This window comes from Arvicola amphibius, chromosome 11 (genome assembly GCF_903992535.2).
Source record: "Arvicola amphibius chromosome 11, mArvAmp1.2, whole genome shotgun sequence".
In the NCBI taxonomy this organism is placed as follows: domain Eukaryota; kingdom Metazoa; phylum Chordata; class Mammalia; order Rodentia; family Cricetidae; genus Arvicola; species Arvicola amphibius.
Window position 1 is genome coordinate 120,846,299 of NC_052057.2, and position 21,624 is coordinate 120,867,922.

General features: G+C 39.5%; 1 protein-coding gene across 1 annotated transcript in view; it reads right to left on the minus strand.

The window, feature by feature from the left end:
- Nucleotides 1-21,624, minus strand: part of Lrrc69 (leucine rich repeat containing 69) — a 63,778-nt gene that overhangs the window by 5,321 nt on the left and 36,833 nt on the right. The window contains exons 6-7 of the mRNA XM_038346907.1: nucleotides 18,436-18,537; nucleotides 14,396-14,575 (exon numbers count right to left, since the gene is read on the minus strand). Of these exons, the coding sequence (XP_038202835.1) occupies nucleotides 14,396-14,575; nucleotides 18,436-18,537 (282 nt within the window). The remainder of the gene's footprint in view (nucleotides 1-14,395; nucleotides 14,576-18,435; nucleotides 18,538-21,624) is intronic.

The window sequence follows — 21,624 nt, forward strand, 5'->3', positions numbered from 1 at the left end:
ATGTTCCAAATTAGCAGGACTTGCAATAGCATAAAGCCTCCCAATCCCCATGGAATCCACATACTTTGAAGCAAGAAGATACTTTAATTGACTAGATGAGGAAAACAGTCCATACAGTGAGAAGGTAAATGTCCTAGGAAAGGCTCCTTGCTTCCGACACAGGACTAGAATCCAAGATCACTAAGTCGTAGATTTGTTTTAGGCATAGTGTGTCTCCAAGCATCCTTCACTAACAAGGAACTTTGAACACCCGTTATTATAGTCTGATGGCATAGACAATTGGAGAAATGTCCAGATGCTAGCTATTAAGATGCTGGTCCCATCCAGTGGGGAAGCGCACTCACTCCTATCACCTGGCTCTCAACGTGTCTAAGATGAAACACATTCATTGGGATTCTGTAGGTATCACTTGAAACTTGACCTACCTTTGCTCAGATTTGGGCTGTGCTTCCAGAATCAGCTCCCCTCCATATGTATCTTTCTTCTTTGTATCCCTCTCAGACATTTTCCATGCTCAATGACTGACTTCTGCCACCTCTCTTCCCAGAATGCTGGGGAATATTATTCTCAGGTGTGTGACTTTTGTTTATGCTGCATTTGTTTAACTCTGTGAAGCTGTGTTACTGTGCCTTTCTAAAACACCTGATGGTCTAATAAAGAGGTGAATGGTCAATAGTGAGGCAGGAGCAATGATAGGCAGGAATGGCAGACAGAGAGAATAAATAAAAGAAGAAACAAGAGAAAGAGGAGCCAGAGAACAAGGAGAGGAAAACATCAGGGGTCAGTCACCCAGCTACATAGCCAGTCATGGAGAAAGAAGTTAAGGAAGGCATACAGAAACAGAGAAAGGTAAAAGCCCAGAGGCAAAAGGTAGTTGAAATAATTTAAGAATAGAAAAACTAGTGAGAAACAAGCCAAGTTAAGGCCAGGCATTCGTAAGTAATAATAAGCCTCCGTGTGATTGACTTCAGATCTGGGTGGCAGGTCCCTCAAAAAGTCAAAAGAGTAAAAGATCACCCCAATGTGAGGTGCCAACTGTCCTCTTTTTTAATGGTTGCTGCCTTTTAAGCAACAGCTATCCTGGTCAGCAACTGTAACTCCACCACTACCTGGGCCACAAGAGCCTGAAAAAAATCTGTTCCCTCAGGCACTGACTCTTTCAAGGCTACTAAGAGAACTTATCTAGATCTCTGTCATGCTAAAGAACTCAAGATTCAAAGGTTGAAGCTGAATCCTGCTTCCCAGGCTGGCTGAATAGCAAGCAGCTCACCCAGCTCTCCTCCTAGCCTCTGCCAAGAAGTCCTCCTGCCTTTTCTTGTCCCTCCTTCTCCACCTGGCTCCTCCCTACTACTTCCTGTCAGCTACACACTGACTCAGGCTCCAGACCACAGGTGAATTTTATTTAATTAAACATATCTTTGCATCATAAAACAGATGTTCCAGAGGATAAACAAAAGTCACTTGCTTTAGGGGCTGGAGTGATAGCTCAGTGGTTAAGAGCACTGGCTGCTCTTCCAGAGGACCTGGGTTCAATTCCCAGCATCCACGTGGCAGCTCATGGCTGTCTGTAACCCCAAATGCAAGGGATATAACACACTTTCTCTCACACCCATGCAGGCAAAATGCCAATGCACATAAAATAAAAAATAGTTATTGAATACTGAAAGCTGCAGGAAAAAAAAATTTCACAGAGAAACCCTGTCTCGAAAAACCAAAAAAAAAAAAAAATAATAATAATAATAATAACACACTTTAATTAATATTCTACAACACAGGGATTTTTCCTACCTCCCTGATTTTCACTGCTGGCCCTGATCCCTGTACAAGACAATCAATAACCTTTTTAGTGCCTCTCCCTTCCATCTTCAACTAATCCAGCACCCACCGCCATAATGATCCTAAAACATACCTTATCTTTCACCACTGACTCCACCCACAGAGAGGATCAATCCATTCTTGGGATTCTTTGAGAGGTTTGTAGAATTTAGACCAATTCTCTACAATGTCTCCTCCTCCCAAATCTACAAATGAACCTTATTGCCTCACTCCTTGCTCCTTTGTACTGTTCTCTTGTCCTAACCCCGCCTTCCTGCTTCTTAATCATGTATCCAAATTCCACCTATCTTAAGAACAAGCTTTCCGGACACTTCCTGGGACAGACAACAGGAAGTGATCTTTATCACCCACATTGAAAGCTTTTACATGATTGATGTCTACTCCTCGTGTAATACTTAACTTTCAGTTCTAGGGCCTTACACATCTTTAGAGTTTAAGCTCAAATTTGAAACCATTTTCAATTTAGCAGTTCCCTGCAAAGTTGCTTTACATGTAGCATCAGGAACTTTAGGCTTAAAGAATGTTCTCAAATATTTATGAAGTGATTAAAAATAATTTCTAAAATCCAAGATTCAGAACAGCAACTCCTCAAAACCAGTACTGACAACACCAGCTTTATGTACTGTTCTCAAGTTAACCTCCCCATCCTAGGACCATCCACATATGCCAAGGACAGGTCAGCACACGCCAAAGACAGGTGAGCACACGTAAGGACAGGTGAGCACATGTAAGGACAGATCAACATAGTCAAGGACAGGTCAGCACACGCCAAGGACAGGTCAGTGTATGTCAAGGACGGGTGAGCACACGTCAAGGACAGGTGAGCACACGTCAAGGATAGGTGAGCACATGTCAAGGACAGGTGAGCACATGTCAAGGACAGGTGAGCACACGTCAAGGACAGGTCGGCACATGTCAAGGACAGGTGAGCACACGTCAAGGACAGGTCTGTCTTCCCGGTATTTTTTTCCAACTATTAACAATGTTTATTTTTACTCTCAAAATAGTCTTTCTCTGAGGACATTCTTTATGCTTGTTTTACTTTAAGACATTTAGGACTGTTGTCGGGGCAGAAAGTGGAAACAAAAACAAGAGTCAGCCATGTCTTCTCTCCTCGACATTCTGATCCTACCTTCCACCATTCTCCCCTGCATAAAGTTTAAGGTGATGCAAAGTTTTGAATGAATAAACTAAGTTGACCACAACTTCAGACCTTTTACAAGAAACAAATCAATACTACAAGTATAATTATAAGTCTGTGCTACCTATTTAAGAGGAAAAGGGAGAAAGAAGGCTCTAGAAGTCAAAGGGGATTCAGAGTTCTTAGGAATGGAAGAGATCAAAGCACACTGTGAGGATTCACTTATACTGTGATTGTCTTTTGCTATTTTGTGACTAAAATAATATGGAATATGCATTATCTTTTTAATTTTCCTAAGCAAAAAATATATGTTACTTTCATGACCACTTAGAATTTGAAATGGATACATTCTGATCTTCTTGGTGCCTAATGAACATTAGATTCACTAACCACTGCACAGATGTATTAAATTGACCAGTCACTGCACAGATGTATTAAAACTCACATTCGTTTCCACAGCTGACTAGCTGAAACAATCAGTTTCATAGAGAAATGTCAGTGGTATCTTAATAGTAATAACTTTTTAGAGCAGAGTAAGACTTTACTTCATAAGTAATGAGCAAAGTTATTAAATGCAATTTTATATTATGTCTCATTACTGGCAAGTTGTCATAAAAAGGAATTAAGGTTTAAAAGTTTCATTTATTTTCGTAAAGTAGATGAACGTTTTCACTCGTTTATGCTGAGAACCCCTCCTGCTAATCTCTTCTGAGGATAGTTTAAATTACATTACATCATTCAATAGAGGGCTGAGAGTTCATATTCCAACCCATTCCTGCCTAAACTCTTCGGCTTTAAAAGAATCTGGGGAAACGTTAAGTCCAACTAACAAAACTGTACAAAATGAAAACCCTCATACTCATATTTTGGGCACAGGATCACTCAAGAGTTTGGGAAAACTTTACAAGAATATTTAGGTTACTTGATCAAATGTGGCCCAACTTAGTAGTAACCAAAAGGCATTAAATTTTTGTTACTGGTTCAAAAATTGATGGTGTAAGAACAATTAAGTTGAAATTTCTTTATTTCTAAGGGCTAACAGTTCAGATGAATTACAACATTTTGAAAAAACAAAAAGCATGAGTTGAGTAAATTTCAGTACCGGAGGTCAAGGGACATTTTTCATCCGTTATTTTCAGTTTGTCATCTCACAGTTTCAGATGGCAAGCATGACATAATTGTATGTTCACCTGAATAGAAGCCATCTCTATTTGGTATTTTGGGTGTGTCAGGGTTTCTTTTTCAGTTTTAAGAATAAAGGCTCATCTTTCCATTCAATGTCTCCCTCCTTTGGCTGCAAACCCTGTTGGATACAGAACATTTGGTGCGCCATGACAGCTCCCAGATGCTGGCCTTATCAAATGGGATCTCCAGTTTTCATGAAGTATTTACTATAAAGCTCAACACTCTCCAAGATCAGTTCCTGGGTGGTTAATTAAGGAATTGGACTTTAAATTGTGTGGTGGTGGCATGTTCTTTTAATCCCAGCCCTCTCGAGGCAGAGGTGGACAGATCCACTGTTAGTTCAGGCCATCTAGTCTACAAAGTTCCAGGACAGCCAGTGCTACATACACAAACCCTGTCTCAAAAAAAGGCCTCTAGGCAAACTAGTTTATATAGATTACCATTTCACGTAAGTGGAAAAGCAGCATAAGCCCAGAGGCTATTGCGAGCAAGTGTTCACTGTCTTAGTCGGTATTCTATTGCTGGAAAGAGACACCATGACCACAGCAACTCTTATAAAGGAAACATTCAATGGGGGCTGGTACAGTCCAGAAGTTTAGTCCATTATCATTATGGTGGGAAACAGTGTCATGCAGGCAGACACGGTGCTGGAAAAGCAGCTGAGAGTTCTACATCTAGATTGGCAGGTAGTAGGAAGAGAGAGACACTGGACCGGCTTGTGCATTTGAAACCCTAAAGTCCACCCTAAGTGACTCTCTTCCTCCAGCAAGGCCACACCTCCTTATCCCTGCCAAGTAGTGACCAAGCATACAAACAGATGAGCTTAGGCCATTCCTATTCAAACCACCACATTCACCTATATGGTTAATGTCATTATCATGCTCGGGTATTTTGTGCATATTTTCACTCTGCAAACAAACATCAAGGCACTAATAATACTTGTTCTAATTGTACACCCAGCCAGGAGCATTCAAATCCCAATTATCTTTTTCAACTTTAATGCTAAATACCCTAAAAAATTGTTTATAATGATTAATTAGTTCATGATAAAGATGTTAATTTAACCCTTTATCCTATACTTTTTCACTGTTATACACTTACTAAATATCATGGGTTAAATTTTTTACATTTTACATGTCATCTTTCTTTTGCTGTGATAGCTATTGAGATGACACACTAGGCAAGAGCTCCTTCACTAAGCTACATCATCAGCCAACTTCCTAATTTTTAATAGGATTAAAATCAATGGTTGTTTCATTGCAAAGCAAACAATTTTCTTTTGCAATTTTTTTTCTCAAAACTTTCTGACAATCCCATGCCTTTTATTTATCAACTCATCTGGAGATCTACCTATATAACTCCAGATTTAGCTTAACGTGGGGATACATTGAGTGGGTGAGGCAGAAGGATGGTAGGGGATTCCAGAACAGCCTGGTCCATGTGGCAAGTATACGGTCAGCCATAGCTGCACACTAAGATATTGTCTCAAACAGAAAAAAAAAAACAAAAACCAATAGCAACAACACCATAGTTCTAGATTTTGAATTATTTGTCCATTTTGCTCTAAAAGCATCATTCCATATATGCCTTGGTATCTGTTACTGAGAAATCTTAGTTCATTGTTATTTCTTCATGATATTTATTTATAATAAGTCCCTTTCATTTATCTCTGGTTATATATAATTTTACCAAAATATGATTATATATGGATCTGTACCCATTTATTCTCCTAGGCACTCAGTATGAATACCATGTTTTTTTTAAGTATTTGAATATTTTCTGCCATCAGCTAGAGTCAGTCTCCAGTTTACTTTATAATAATTATATTTTTGAGCTATACTATATTCCCATGCCTCTCTGTTATTGCTGTTATAATACTTTATGATATCCTTAGGCATACTCAACTGGTGAAAATGAATTTGAAACATCTAACTTTTTAATGGAAATCTTAAAATCCTACAAAATTATCTGGTCTATTTGTCATGGATACCCATGGTCCTGTATTCTACTTCCCCAGTCCAGAGAAGAAAATTCTTCTTTCAAGAGATAGGGCTGTTCCTCTGTGATAGCGATTATTCATAGATGGGAGGCTCCGGCTTTGCTCTTCAGCACTGCCAATAGGTGGAGTGGGGAGCTGGGGAGCAGACAGAGGCAGGCAGGCCTTACCGGTCTTTCACGTGATGCTCTTCTGTATGTAGGAGAGCCTGAGTAAAGGATTGTCTACATATATTTGGCCAACAGGCATACTTGAATTTCTGGGTGGGAATGGCTGACATGGGAAGAGACAACCCACTCAGGGTAACAGCAAACCCTGGGCAGGTGTTTCTGGATTGTTTAAGAGGAATCTAGGTGAGCAGTCATCAAGTAAGCAATCAAAGATGTGCGCATTTCTTTCTCTCTGCTCTTAACTATGGATGTGATGTGCAAAGCAATTGAAATTTCTGCCCTGACTTTCCCGAGGGATGGATTATAACCTGGAATTGTAAGCCAAATAAGCCCCATTTCTCCTGTGTATTGATTTTTCCCATATGAGCCTCTGTCACAGCAAAGGAAGTGAAACTATGAGAGCATAGTAGAACAGCCAGGAAAGAGCTGCTCAGTGCACACCTGTGCTTTGGAGCTGGGGGCATGTGCTTCCCCAGCTAATCTGTCACTGAATTTTCTCCCTCACTCTTTCTTCCAAACTGTGCCCTGCCTCAGCCCAGCCTATCACACGTTAAAAACAATGGCCACCGTGTCAAGCCCCCAATACACTAATCTCAGATTTCCAGCATCCAGCAATCTTAGAAAAGAAACTGCTGTTCTCCAAGTCCCTAGGTTTGCTGGGGAGCTTTTATTTTTTTTTTCTTTTATGGTAGCCATAGAGAACTAATACAATAGCTTGCATAATTAAGTTCAAACTTCATATGCAAGAGCCTGGTATTTCATGCTATTTCTCTCTAACTGCGTCTTCCATAGCTTCCCTTGTGAGCTCCCAGTACTCAGTGAGTTAACTATTTGAACAATTTCACCGCCGGCCAAGCAGTTGCCCACTGGTGCAACTCTAAGGCCGCCTTTTTCTTCAACGCACGTATTCAAGTACTAACACCTTAAGGTGAGTTTATCATCTTTATTATTATGTCGATTCCCCATGTCACAAACACTATGCTAAGTCCCAAAACTGGAAAAAAAAAAAAGAACTCTAATTGAGGTGTCATCTCCTCATAGGACTCTATGCATTTACTAATTACAAGAATGCAACCAACTATCCTGTCTTGTCTTTCTCAACCATTTACTACGGAATTCCATTATCATTCACTTGCTATGCATAGCCCCTGAAGCCTCCTCCTCCATGGCATGTGAGATGGGAGCTATTATTATTGCCACTTAACAAATAGCTTTAAAGAGGAAATTAAGATGATTGATAGTAATCTCTGAGGCTCATCATCAAATCTGGCTTGTGAGTGCCTGATGTTCCTGGGAATACATGGTTTCCTTCAGGACCAGGGTCCTCATTCCTAGCTGCTAATGGCAGACCTGGAATACCACCGAGAAAATTGAATTTGAGTGGATAAAGAAAGGATGAGCAAAGTGAATGTCTTAAAGTCAGTTGAATAAATGAGGACTGGCTAGGTGGAACTAGCTAGTATCATGTCAGGTTGAACAAGGGATGACACACATGGGTTCCTCCCCCTCGTCTCCAGTTGCAAGCTTTGTGAACTTGGCGAAGTTACCTAACTTTTTTAAGTTTAGGATTTCTCATCAGTGTCCTGGGGTCTTTTAGACATTAACTGTGGGATTCCAGGTGACAGCAAAGAGTTGTCTGTGGGTTTTTTTTATTAGCTGGCAATTTCTCCAAGAAAGACCTGAAATGAAACTAGCAGTTCATAGGATGATTTTGCAAAGGAATCTGTCCAAGTGAAAAATGAACATTGCAAGTTGTCCCAGGTGTTCTGAACATGGCCAAAGGAAAGCAGGCTTTTTTGGCAACTTTTGCTGAGTAATTTGGCAAGTTTTTCTCTTTATAGTTCTTTTGACAGCAGTTATCCATTCCAGACGATACTGTGAACTCTTCCAAATAGGTCACAGACACGATCAGGATTTTATTCCCATCTCAAGCAACAGGAAACATTTCTATCCTTATTTTCCCAATTACAATATCTTTTTTTCTCTCAGTGTCTGAAACGTTAGGTTCCTTTGAGCTTCTATTTTTTTTCTAGTAATTATTTCATTCAGTGTTCTTTTCTTGCCTATCAAAGTTAGTACCAGGGTTAGGATATTTTGAAAATCTTAAGCATATCCCTCATTGGCAGCAACTCAGGTATATTTCTGTTATGATACATTGGATGTAAATTCATTTATAACCAATTAAAAAGAATAAAAAGGATTAATATTCAAGCCCAGACTTTGATTCAGCAAAAGTAAACTATGTAGAAGGCACTGCGCTATGCACTTTCTCCATAATAGAGAAAGCAGTTTGAATCCATTGCGCTTAGGTTTGGTGGTAGAAATAGACAGCAAACATCAAATAAATAACTGCAATTTTTTTTAATGCCATGAAAACTCTAAAACTTTCTCGTACAAATGCTGACTTAACTGGACAAACTACAATAGTTGTTACCAATTCACAGACTAGTGTGAACATGGATCTTTTTCAGGCATATCAGAGCACAATAGAAACACAGATTGATTGAGAATGAGAATGCTATCTCTGAGTAAACATTTCCTTTTATTTGTTTTTCTTAAGCACAAGTGGATGTATCCAGTACAAGTGGGATTTGTTCACAGATGGCCCATAAAGGAAAATAATATCCAGTTTGCTTCAAATTACTCCTGAAAAGGCCTTTTAAACACTTTCTCAAAAATTTCATGATGGCAGTAGTATTTCTTAGAGACAATTTATGGAAGGAAAGAGATCTTCCTGAATTAATGTGTTTTCGCACCTTTGTAGTATGATAAATGTTATCTGTGAAGAAACAAGTGACCATGTGTAACAATATCAAATATTTTCTAGTGTCAAGTACTGGCAAAAAGATATGTGTGGTGGTTTGTACAAGAGTGGGTCCCCGCCGGGCGGTGGTGGCGCACGCCTTTAATCCCAGCACTCGGGAGGCAGAGGCAGGCGGATCTCTGTGAGTTCGAGACCAGCCTGGTCTACAAGAGCTAGCTCCAGGACAGGCTCTAAAGCTGCAGAGAAACCCTGTCTCGAAAAACCAAAAAAAAAAAAAAAAAAAAAAAAAAGATTGGGTCCCCATAGGTTCATATATTTAAACTCTTATACCAAGGGTTGGCTCTATCTGAAAGGATTAGAAATACGAGGAGATGGGTGTGGTCTTGTTGGAGGAAGTGTGTCATTGGCATGAGCTTTGAGGTTTCAAAAGCCCATGTCAACTCCAGTGCTCACTGTGCCCCTCCACCTGTGGATTGGGATGCAGCTCTCGGCTCCTGCTCCAGCACTTTGTTGCTCCCCACCATGCTCCCCGCCATGATGATAATGGACTAAACATCTGAAACTGTAAGCAAGCTGTCTTAGGGTGACCCCGTGACCACGGCCACTCTTATATAGGAAAAGGTTTAATCGAGATGTCAGTTCAGTTCAGATCTTCACTCCAGTTTCATCATGGCAGCAGCATGGAGGCATTCAGGCAGACATGGTGCTGACTACAACTTGACCAGAAGGCAAAAGGAAGTGGACTGTCTCACTGGGAGTAGCTAGAGCATTGGGGACCTCAAAGCCCACCCCAGCAGTGACACATTACCTCCAACAAGGCCACACCTACTGCGACAAGGCCGCACCTCCTAATAGTGCCACTCCCTCTGGGGGCCGTTTTTCTTTCAAACCACTACACAAGCCCCTGATTAAATGCTTTTTTTTCTTAAGAGTTGCCTGAGTCATGATATGTCTTTGAAGCAACAGAACAGTGACTAATTGACAACATGAGAAGGTTTTTTAAGACATTCTACACCACAAGTGTAGCTGATTTAGAGCACTGATTCATTGCTCTGTTGACACTGGTGGCTTCTGGATCAACACACGTAGGCATGTCGGTATTATGCAATTGCCAGTAACCGTGCTCTGACTTCAAGTTACAGGACTAGAAGAGACCAACTTAAAGGAACCAGGTGAAATCCAGGCTGTGCTGGAGCACGAATAATAAAAACCCAAAGACGGAAATTGGGATTCAACCTGAAGGTCAGAAAAGCAAAACAGCCAGCCACTGACTCTTACTTCTGCCTCAGACTGAAATGGAGATCCTGCCTCCAGGAATCTCAGAATGAGACTGTCTGAGAGCTGTCTCCTCCCACTTTATATTCCTCTCTAGTGCCCAGATAAAGGGCATGTGCCACTACCGCCTGGTTTCTATGGCAAACTAGTGTGGCTACTGGGATTAAAGGTGTGTGTCACCACAATCCGGTCTGGTCTGTAAGGCTGATCAGTATGGCTGTTTTACTCTCTGAACTTCAGGCAAGCTTATTTATTAAATACAATGAAATATCACTACACTGTGCCTCCTAGACATAAACAGAGAAATATCAGGAACTTCTTCAAGGTAAGATTTTAAATGACTATGTATTTTCTGAACAAGAAGTACTTTGCCTTCTTGGTTATCATAGATAAAAGTTGTAGCTGATAAAAGGAAATGCAACAAACTGCATTTGTTGTTTTTTCAGTTACTCAAATACTCAAAATCACATGCCACCCACCTAAATTCTAGGTTCTAGACTCCTCAGAATTCCTAACAGCCAGGAGAGCATTCAGAAGCTTTGTGTCCCTGCTTCCTTACAGGAACCCCACAGTTACCCTGGCCGAACAGAACTCTATCTGCCACACAGAATGGTTTCTCCTGCAATCATCCCAATTGTAGAAAACAAAAAGCACCAGGTCAGGATTTCACTCAGAAAACTGGAAGTCTTTCCTCTTCTTCCTCCAAACGCATCTCAAAGGCTTCGGTTTTCTCTGTGGTCACTGCCATGAGCTTTTACCACTATTGTTCCTCACCTGATTCTGACACCACAGCCACCTGGCTCGTTGCCTCACTTTTGTGACTCTAATCCATTCTCCGTTCAGAGGTGACCTTTCAAACACAAACCAGAACATTTCTTTCCCTTAAAAGCCTAAATGGTGCCTCATCTTTCACTACCTAGAAACCAAACCCATTAACTAGGACTGTCATACACTGTAATCCAATTCCTGACGACGTCGGCCTTACCTAGCAATGAGTACTGTACAAACTGACCTGTTTTCCATCCCTCAACTCATACGGGAATTCCCATTGGCCAGGTCTTAGCAAGCTCTTCTCTAACTTCACCTGACCAGCTCCTTCTTGTCCTTTAACCATTAGTCAGACACCCTTTCCTCACAGAGGACCTCCATGGTCTCAGACTTCTAAACATGAGCTGTTGTGGAATATTGTTTTAACTATGTAAGGATGTGTTACATTTGTTTATGCTCTGGAATATTACTTTAACTGTGTAAAGGTGTGTTACATTTGTTTACGCTCTGGAATATTTAACTGTGTAAAGGTGTGTTATGTTTATGCATGCTGCATTTGTATAGCGGTGTAAAGATGTGTTAAATTTGTTTGTGCTATGGAATATTACTTTAACTGTGTAAAGGTGTGTTACATTTGTTTACTCTCTGGAATGTTACTTTAACTGTGTAAAGGTGTGTTACATTTGTTTACGCTCTGGAATGTTACTTTAACTGTGTAAAGGTGTGTTACATTTGTTTACGCTCTGGAATGTTACTTTAACTGTGTAAAGGTGTGGTACATTTGTTTACGCTCTGAAATGTTACTTTAACTGTGTAAAGGTGTGTTACATTTGTTTACGCTCTGGAATGTTACTTTAACTGTGTAAAGGTGTGTTACATTTGTTTACGCTCTGGAATATTACTTTAACTGTGTAAAGGTGTGTTACATTTGTTTACGCTCTGGAATATTTAACTGTGTAAAGGTGTGTTATGTTTATGCATGCTGCATTTGTATAGTGCTGAAAAGATGTGTTACATTTGTTTGTGCTGTGGAATATTTAACTGTGTAAAGGTGTGTTACATGTATTGTGCTGCATTTGTTTAATTGTAAATGATGTGTTGCGTACCAAAATTTGGGATGCTGGGTGACATCTTAAAAATAAAAGCCTAGTATAATGATCTTTTCTGTTACTTTGTTTATGGAATCTTGTAATTGTGGGTTGAACTGCATCTCATGCAGATTCACATGAGAAAAGCTTCAGTGCCTCCAAAAGAGGTCTTCTTTGGATAAAAGTGTTTGGTCATGGTGATCAACTGAATATGAAGTCATTACTCCAGACCTTAACCTGATTTTATGGTTATACTCAAAAGGGGACATTTGATTATAGATCCATGAAAAAGGAAGGCAACATGAAAGGATACAGTAAGACAGCTGTTGTCTTGGTTATCTTTATGGTTGCTACAATAAAATACCCAACAAAACAAGTTTAGGAGAGAATGGGTTTACTTTGACAGTCCATCACTGTGTGTGTTGGGGTCTCATCACATGGCACTCAGAGTCAGCCCACAGAGAATGGTAATGCCTGTGCTCATCTAGATTGTTTTGTATAGGACATTTCATGACACCAGCCCAGGAAATGATGACACCATCTCTAGAGTTTGTCTTCCAATCTTAATTAATCCAGTCAAAATGACCCCCACAGGCATGGCAAGAGGCTAAAAAATTCCTCAAGGGTGTGTCTGAAAGTTTATCTTCTGGGTAATCCCAGGTCCAAACCGATAATTAAAAATTAAACTGGCAACAGGACTGGAGTAGAACAGAATACACCACAATTCAGAAGAAGGCTAGTCCTGCCAGTAACTTGATATTGGAGCCCCCAAGCTTCCCAAGCCACAAAAGCAACAAAAAAGTCTGTTGTTTGAATTACTCAATAGTCACATAAGTCCCAACACACTGATGTGTCACCCTTTTACATCATAATATGACATGATTTACAGTTACATGTGTGTTCATTGGGTTTGGTTTTTGCTTTGTTGCTTTCACCAGATGATCATCCATAGACCAGCAGGGAATGCATCTGCCCTCTGCTTAACATGGTCAAGTATGATGCTCTTTGTCCCAGGAACAGCCAGCTGCTTACCAACAGATAAGAAACGAGAGTGTCCAAGAAGGAATTCTGGGTGGGCTAGAACAGATGTAGGCAAACTGGGGTTCCCCAGGCACTGCCCGTACTACATCCTGTTCTCATAATATATGAGTTACAGATGCTTTAATATCTTTAAGTGGTTGAACAAAAGAAATACATTTCATAACCTGAGAACATTATGTTATTTAAACTAAGTTTCACACTCATTTACAGATTGCCTAGAGAGGTCTTCCGGCTACAAAACAGTTACACATGTGACAGAGACGATAGTGAGTGCCTAACGCATTTGCTGTGTGGTCATCTGGAGTGAAAGAGGTCTTCGAAACCTTGTATAAAACTTGCTTCATGAGCTATGTGAACTGCCATTGACAACTGCCCCAGGTGACATGCTCCAAGAAAGAAGTCATTTGAGGACAATTCTGAGTGCTCGTGAGAACACCCAACAAGACAGAGTCCTGTGACCTCAGTTTCTTCAAAACACAGACTTGTTCTTAGAACATGTTTTCATGTTCCTACAAGGTGTAGCAGATGGTTGTTAGTTAAATTCAGATTACTCATTCTGCTTGCTGCTTTTAATCAATTAAATGTCTAAGCTATTCTTTATAAGCCTCTATGGAAAAACATGTTTTTGCCATGTGCAGCTTGTCCTTGTGAATGTATATGGCTTGAACTCATGAGAACTTTATTCATAGGACCTTTCTTCACCTTCAGTATAAACAGTCTGAGGCTTTGAATGAAGCTAGCTAAGGCATGAGACTTTAGTCTACCTTCCTTATTGTCTTCATTACCCCTGCTCCCACTGCCTCTACAGTGGTGACCATTAAGAATGGTAAGATTTCTAAAATCTCCATTGAAACTTAAACTTGAACATGTGGATTTTCAACCTATGCATTCCACATGCTGAAGAAAAGGTATGTGTGACCATGCCCAGTATTCATGGAATTTGGATGGAATGTATGTAACATGATAAAGACCTTAAATTCAAATAGAATAAGAAATAATGATTGTAAGACAGTTATCTGAATTTTTATCATCAACACTATCAAAGAAGTCTATCTTTAGTACAAATATCATTAGTAAGGACAAAAATAGGTACTTTTATGCTTATATTCGCACAAAAAACCCACTGTTTACCTTTGATGGGGAAACAAACTGGACACATTCCAGCCATTCAGATAAAAAGAATTTTCTGCACAGTGCACACCGTCTTGCCTTGGAGAGTTTGTCTTTGGTCTCTGGATAATGCTCTATGGCAGTCATAATCAAATCATTGTTTTCATCTAACTGATCGAGGACAAATCTTGCTGCTATTTCCTAAATTGAAAAAAAAATTGTTCTTCAAATTAATTCAAAATTTATATATTAAAGTAATTCCTATTTAATTAATTCAAAAATCATGTCTAATTCCTTATTGTTTATTAATCTAAGATTCTACATCACATATAATGACTTACATTGCATGTGGCTGCCATTGTAAAAAAAACTTTATATTTCACAAATGTAGGGTAAGTGGGTACCTTCTACCATATTTATATCCCTTAAAATAGGGCTCCAAGTCATAATAAATTTACATGACCTGTTTAATACAATTAGATGTCATTTTGCTCAGTTTTGTACCTTTAATTATTATAAACGGGGACTACACACATATGCAAACTGGACTCAGAAAGATTCAGTCATCTTCACAGAGATATAAGTTCACAGCGCAGTCAACTCTGCATCCCTTAAGGAGCACTGGAGCATTAGCATCTGTGAGCCAATCCCTACTTTAAATCTGCATTAAACTTAGTCATGTTGATTAAGACTCTGTCCAACAAAATAATAAATAATACGAAAGTAAAGAAGGAAAAGAAGTTGCCTTTCACCAGTATCATCAGCTTCATCATCTTAATGTAAAACACAGAATATGATGATACAATTTAATCTTCACTGACCCAGCAAAGAAAACAAGCGTTTGCCTAACTCCCCCAAAGCACCGACATCCAGTATTGCCATCATGGCATAAACAATGCCTATGATTATGAAGCAATGTATGTTTATAGAGCATGAAGTCCCTCCTACACAAACACTGATGGAAATTTAAAGCATGGATGGGGACAGTTGACATGGGACTTATTTTCCTGCCCGAAATGAAGGTTTTCTAATAGTCCATATCAGCCTCTGACCATCATTTAAATACATATGATTGTGGATACAAAAATCTCTCCCTAATTCATGCTACTTTAAGTCTTTAAAATTTTTCAAGGATTTCCCATGAATTGGTGTGGGCCTGCTCCTTGCTGTGCCCAGGCTTCTCAGTCAATGACCATCATTGCACAGTGAAGAGCCTTCGGCGCATGCTCCTTGTGTGACTCATCCGTCACCAGACAGCTGGGGGGGGGATGGCCCTGCTCAGCAGAAGGAAGAAGTCTGGAAGCGCTATCGTGACGCCAACCATCAGATACTCAGTGTCACCTTTTCTATGACTGCTTTCACAGAGCATGGTTTGTGATTCGAAACGAAATGCTTATTTTAGAGGTATATACTAGCTAATTAAACAATTGGGTGGATAGTCTTAGTATGCAGAAAACACACAGACAAGGGTTCACTTTCCAAACAGAAACAGGAGAATTCTCTTGAACATACAGACCTACAATTCATAAAGATTACTTTTAACATTTATGATTTCTGGACCCATGATTGTTGATTTCAATATATCACTAGACAGCTAATATATCAGTCATTATTTATATTCTCTTTGAAGCCAAAATATTACTTTGCAAGAATAACGTACGTCATTAAAATTTAAATTTTTTTCTTGGAAATGTAAATATATACAAAACAAGATAACTGTTGATGTAACCAATACTATCTTTTTTTCTTTTTTAGTTTTCTTTTCTTCTGAGACAGAGTTTCTCTGTGTAGCCCTGGCCATCCTGGAATTTGTTCTGTAGATCAGACTGGCTTCAAACTCAGAGATCCACCTGCCTCTGCCTCCCAAGTAGTAAGATTAAAAGCAAGTGCCGCCATCTCCTGACTAACAGTATCTTTTAGGACACCTCTTACAGAAACATTGTGTGAATTTTCTGAAACTATACTAACTAATTATGAGATCATTCCAGTGTTATTTTAAATCTAAGAAATCTTTTATGAATAAATAAGTTGTTTATTTTGAATCACTTGTATGCTATTTTGTTAGAATATTTTATGTAGGTCATGTGGTATTCCTATTTCTAATCCACTATAACTTGAAAGTATATTCATGTGTATAAATTTTCTTACATATGGTCATTTGAACTATATTACATAACCATAAGTTATAAACATGTAAGTATAAAAATTATAAACTAGAAAAAAAAGTACAAATCCTTAGGAGGAAGGGTAGACTGGAAGTAATGTGGAATGAGCTGCTACTGAGAACACAGGAGGCAGGACACACAGCATCCTAAGCAAGGGCTCTGGCTCTGTTACGTGCAGAGTTTCACACACTGGCTCAATAAGGCATTTGCTTCTTGGCCTTATTTGGACAAATTCTTAATTCACCTGGTCCCAAATATCTCATCTGTGATAAAGATGATAAAGCTAATAATAGCAAAGCATTGAGCCTGCATCTGCTGATGCACTAAATTACCAGGATCAGTTCTAGTTAACGAATTTCTGAGGTGAAGAAGGTTCTCAAACCTTTTGTTGGTACTGCCAGCTGAAGTGCATCCCTAACCCTCACTTTACTTTTAATTCTAACATAGTCTCACTAAGTCATTCCAGCTTGCTTAGAAATCATTTGACCTTGGGATGCTTCTGCCCTTAGCCTTCCATGTAGCTAGGATTACAGACCTAAACAACCAAGTGTATCTTTTAGAAATTCTCTAATAAGGCAGATACAGTTTCAAAGCCCTATGAACCACTGAAATTCAAAGGAATTTAATTGCTAATATTAACCAAATGTCTACTAGAAATGCCTTTGAGTCCAAATATACTGTCAGCTTTAGCCACCATTCTGAGAAAAATTCATAGCAGTACTTTCAAAACTGCTTAAATCTTTACATAAGGAAAACTAATAATTTCTACTGTATAATATATCCAACCATGTATACATTCACTATAATATAACATTAAAGTAACTCTGAACTCTTTGACCTTACAATTTAAAAATTATAAGGAAATGTTCTACTCCTCTTAAGATACCACATCAGATTAAATATTCTTCCAGCCTCTCCACAATCAAGAATCTCATGTGCTCGAGCCCAAGACAATCTGCTTACCTTTCTGCACTCCAGCTGTTACCAGCACTTTAAGATGGGGTCTGGAGGCCAACTGGAAAAGTTGGCATCAACACCCAAGCCCCAGCATAAACTCTGCGAATGTGAACAAGTTAGCCTCTCCGGGTCTTAGTTTCTCTATCTATAAAAGGAGGTACAATAAAGACACCTACCTCTTGATGGTAATCAAACAGCTACTGTTTGAAGCTAAAATTGGAGTAAAAACCTAAATCTCTAAGTAGCATATAAAGTATTAATTCATCTTAAATTTAAAATATATTCTAAATGTACAAGAGAGTCAGCATGGAGAGTAGTGATACCCAATTAGATTTCTGCATTCTTGTCACCATCATTGGCTTTCTTCCTATTCATGCATCTATATTGCTTTCATGATAAGAAAACAATTTTTAAAGCATTATAACTAAATCTATCTATGTTCTTGTATGTTCAGCCTTAGATCCAAATGAGTCTGGTAAATCAAAATTCGTGATAGAGAATCATATTCAACTCTGGGAGAACCTGTGGGTTTTATCTTGCCTGGCAGTAAAGGCGTCCTCCAACATGTTTCCCTAGTACTTCTTTTGATATCATTAACTAGTTTCACCAAACTGGACTCTGTGAGTTCCGGAAGATATCCATGAACAAATAGAAATGAAAGAGAAGCAAAAAAAGAGCCCACTAGCAGCAAAAAGACGCTTAGAAGGCTAAAGTAAAAGTAAATTCCTCTTTTCTTTTCATCCAATGAAAAACGTTCACTTCTCTGTGTCAAGTCAGTCTGAAAATCAGACAGATTGCACTGAATTCTGTGAGCAAGTCAAAAGTGACATGAAGAATCCACATTCTTAATGGACCAGGTCTACATATTTGCTGAATTGTCAGGAATGCTTTACGTTTTAAACCATGGGTTTAGTGTGAAGGTTCATGCTTATGAGTCACCCGTAGAGTCCAGATGTCTTTAGGTTGTGTGGCAGTGATTGGACGCTTCAGGAAGAGTGGGTTTCCCTCACAGTAGAATTCCTTCAGCTTTAGATTCTGAAACTGCAAACAAAACAGCAGACTTTACTTCTAAAGTCTGATCATAGTTTAGGATGTACATACTATGTTAGTATTTTAAGAATTGTAGAAATTCTACTTGTTAGGAGCATTATGAGTTTTACCAATGGCGTGAATAGCCATGATCTAAGAAGACACTGCTCATATCTCCCATACCGAATAGCTAAGGAAGCCTGTTTAGGGTCACAGAAAGAGTCAGCGGAAGAAGAAGGTTTACTAAGTCAAATTCTGGAAGCATTTGTAAATCTGTGTTAGAAAAACCAAGCATGATGAAAACTATTCTAAAACATGCCATACAGAAAATATCAATGTTTGTCTGAAAAATCAGTTCAGGTTTAACAAAGATGAGAGAAGCATAGAAACCTCAGAATCTCATTTTAAACTATTATGAACACAAAAAAAAATTAAAATAAACGGCTGTGACTGTGCCTCAGTAGTGCAGGGCTGCCCAGTGCCCACAATCCTAAACTAAGCAAAATACAATAAACAACATGGATCGGGGAAAATGGACAGTTCACAGGGATATTTAGCTTATGACGAAAATCCGAATCCTACTAGAATCTGCCAGTTAAACAGCAAATAAGGAATACCACTGTCTTCATATTCTGTTTAGTATGCCTCTGCGGGACCTATAAAACTGCTGATACAGTTGAAATCAGGTGAAGGGCTACTTCTCTGAGACTAAATTCTTAGCGGGCAGGGGGGGGAGAACGCAGAAAAACGAGCATAGCTTCAGGGGTCGGGTCTGCTAGAAAATAGAAAGTCAAAGAAGAGAGAGGAGGGAAGAGGGGGCAGTGCTGAGCTGAGTGACAGTGGGGGAAACTGAGGGGAGAGAGGAGGAGAAAAGAGGGGGCAGAGCTGAGCTGAGCAAGAGTGGGGGGAACTGAGGGGAGAGAGGAGAAAAGAGGGGCAGAGCTCAGTTGAGCGAGAGTCAGGGGAACTGAGGGGGAGAGTGATGATAATGATGTGTGTTGGTTCTAAAGCATAAATACTCCTGCCACGGCTGATTCAGTTCACTGACTGTGGATAAGACAGATATGAAAAATCAACTCCTGTGAGCCACAATAAGCTGGCCTAGTCACACCACAGCATCTCACAGAAATTACGAAGAACTAGAGATTTGCCGTTTCAGCCAAGGATTTGAAAGAGCAATGATTAGTCAAATTAAAAATAATTGACTTAAGACATATTTGGGGGCATTATGATATTAGACTTGCAATTTTACAGTAAAGCTTATATAGCATATGTAACATTTTTAAATGAAGAACTCAAGGCTACTTTGTATTGTCCTCTTCCCTGACCCAGACACTCCCCACCTCAACCTTGAAGGATGCTTCCTCTTGAGTAGATTATTAGAATAGTAATCTGGAATTAGTAAAGTTTTTTTGTTCCTAAGCAAGTTTTTAAAATTAAAATATGATTATATTGCAAATGTGGTTGAGATGTTAATGATTCCCTTTTATTCAGAATATATTCAAAAGTCCTAACATGTAATATTTGACTCCCTTCAGCCTTCTTCCCCATGGTGACCTGGTGAGCACTCCTCACACTGAGGCTTTTAGACACTTCACACCAGCTCTGTCTTATTTGTTGTGACTCTCCAGTTGTTCTAACTTAAATATGGACCACCCATCTAATTCTAAAACATCACCTATCTGTGTGTCCCCAGCCTTCACTCCATGTCCTTGCCCTGTGCAAGGACATGTTCAGCCCTATAAAGAGCAGGGACAGCCACTACAGAAAACTCTCCCAGGCTTTGTTGTTGCCTTTAAGAATGAGGTCTTAAACAACAGCCTACTGCAGGCTCTAAAGTCAGTGTCAAGAACACAGTAATTATTGATTATGTGGTAATTGATTACTGATACTCAGGAAACAACTGATAAATAAGTGAATAGCAAAGAAATACAGCTTTATCCAGGCTTCAAGATTTGCAGTCCTTCCTCAGAGTTGGTAAATGGACACAAGGACTCACACAAAGCAACATGCTACAGCAACACTGTCCATGTCTGGCCAAGTCACTTAGGACTGGCAAGCCGTCACTGGGGGCTCGGCAGAGCAGAAACAGTTTCAACGGAAATGGGAGAAAAGAAGGCTGAGGCTTCACATGGACTCAAAGATAGACTTGATAAGGGATCTTAAATTACTATGAGCTCTTCAGACCATCTCAAAGCTCCTGGGGCTACCTTGTAATAAGTACTAGGATTTCTAAATAGACTCAGGTTAGAGAAGGATAAAATTTTAAATACAGGAACTATGACATCCAAAAATTAGACCCAAGGAACAATTCTTTTTTAAAGAATTAGTAATATTTAGTAGCAGCTAATGGAAAGTTAAACACAGAATTTTATATATATATATGTATATATATATATATACATATATATATATATATATAAAACCAAAATTGTGGGGTGATGGGGCTGATGACATCATTCATGCATAAGGAATCCCCAAAAAGTCTATAGTGAAACCCCCTCTCTCGCACCTTCCATAAGTAGTAGAAGAGAAAAGAATCAGAGAGTAATGTAAAGTCTTAATTTTTCATATCTGCCAAATATATGCCACAGAGAGGATCCTGAGAGAGAGTAAAGGAAAGAGGGAGTAAAGGAAGGAGTGCTAAGAGCCAAGCCTGGCAGAAAGGAGACATCTGCATTTGCACACAGAGAGGGCAGGGAGGAGACTTTCTTCAGGCCACAGAGATGCTGCTCGAAGTGCCTAAGCCCAGTTTCTCTGTGGGCTTTAATATTCTGGGCCTTGAAGGGCACATAGTAATTTAATAGTTTATCAGTTCTGACTTTGAGACCACGTGAAACCTCAGACGCCCCATGGTGTTTTCAGCAGTCTCTTTCAACATCACCGAAGCAATCATTGCTACTGAAGGCCTTGCTTACATCACCGCACGGGCCTTCGTCAGACCCCACTTTTGCCCTTGAACTACCTGCGCCCTCTCTGCGCTATCAATGTGCTCACAGAGGTATTCAGATCACCATTTTTTTTCCTCAGAACTGTCTGGCAGCGACCCACGTCACTAGAAGTCACTCATGGCTTTCTGGCTGTCACTAGGTGTCCTCT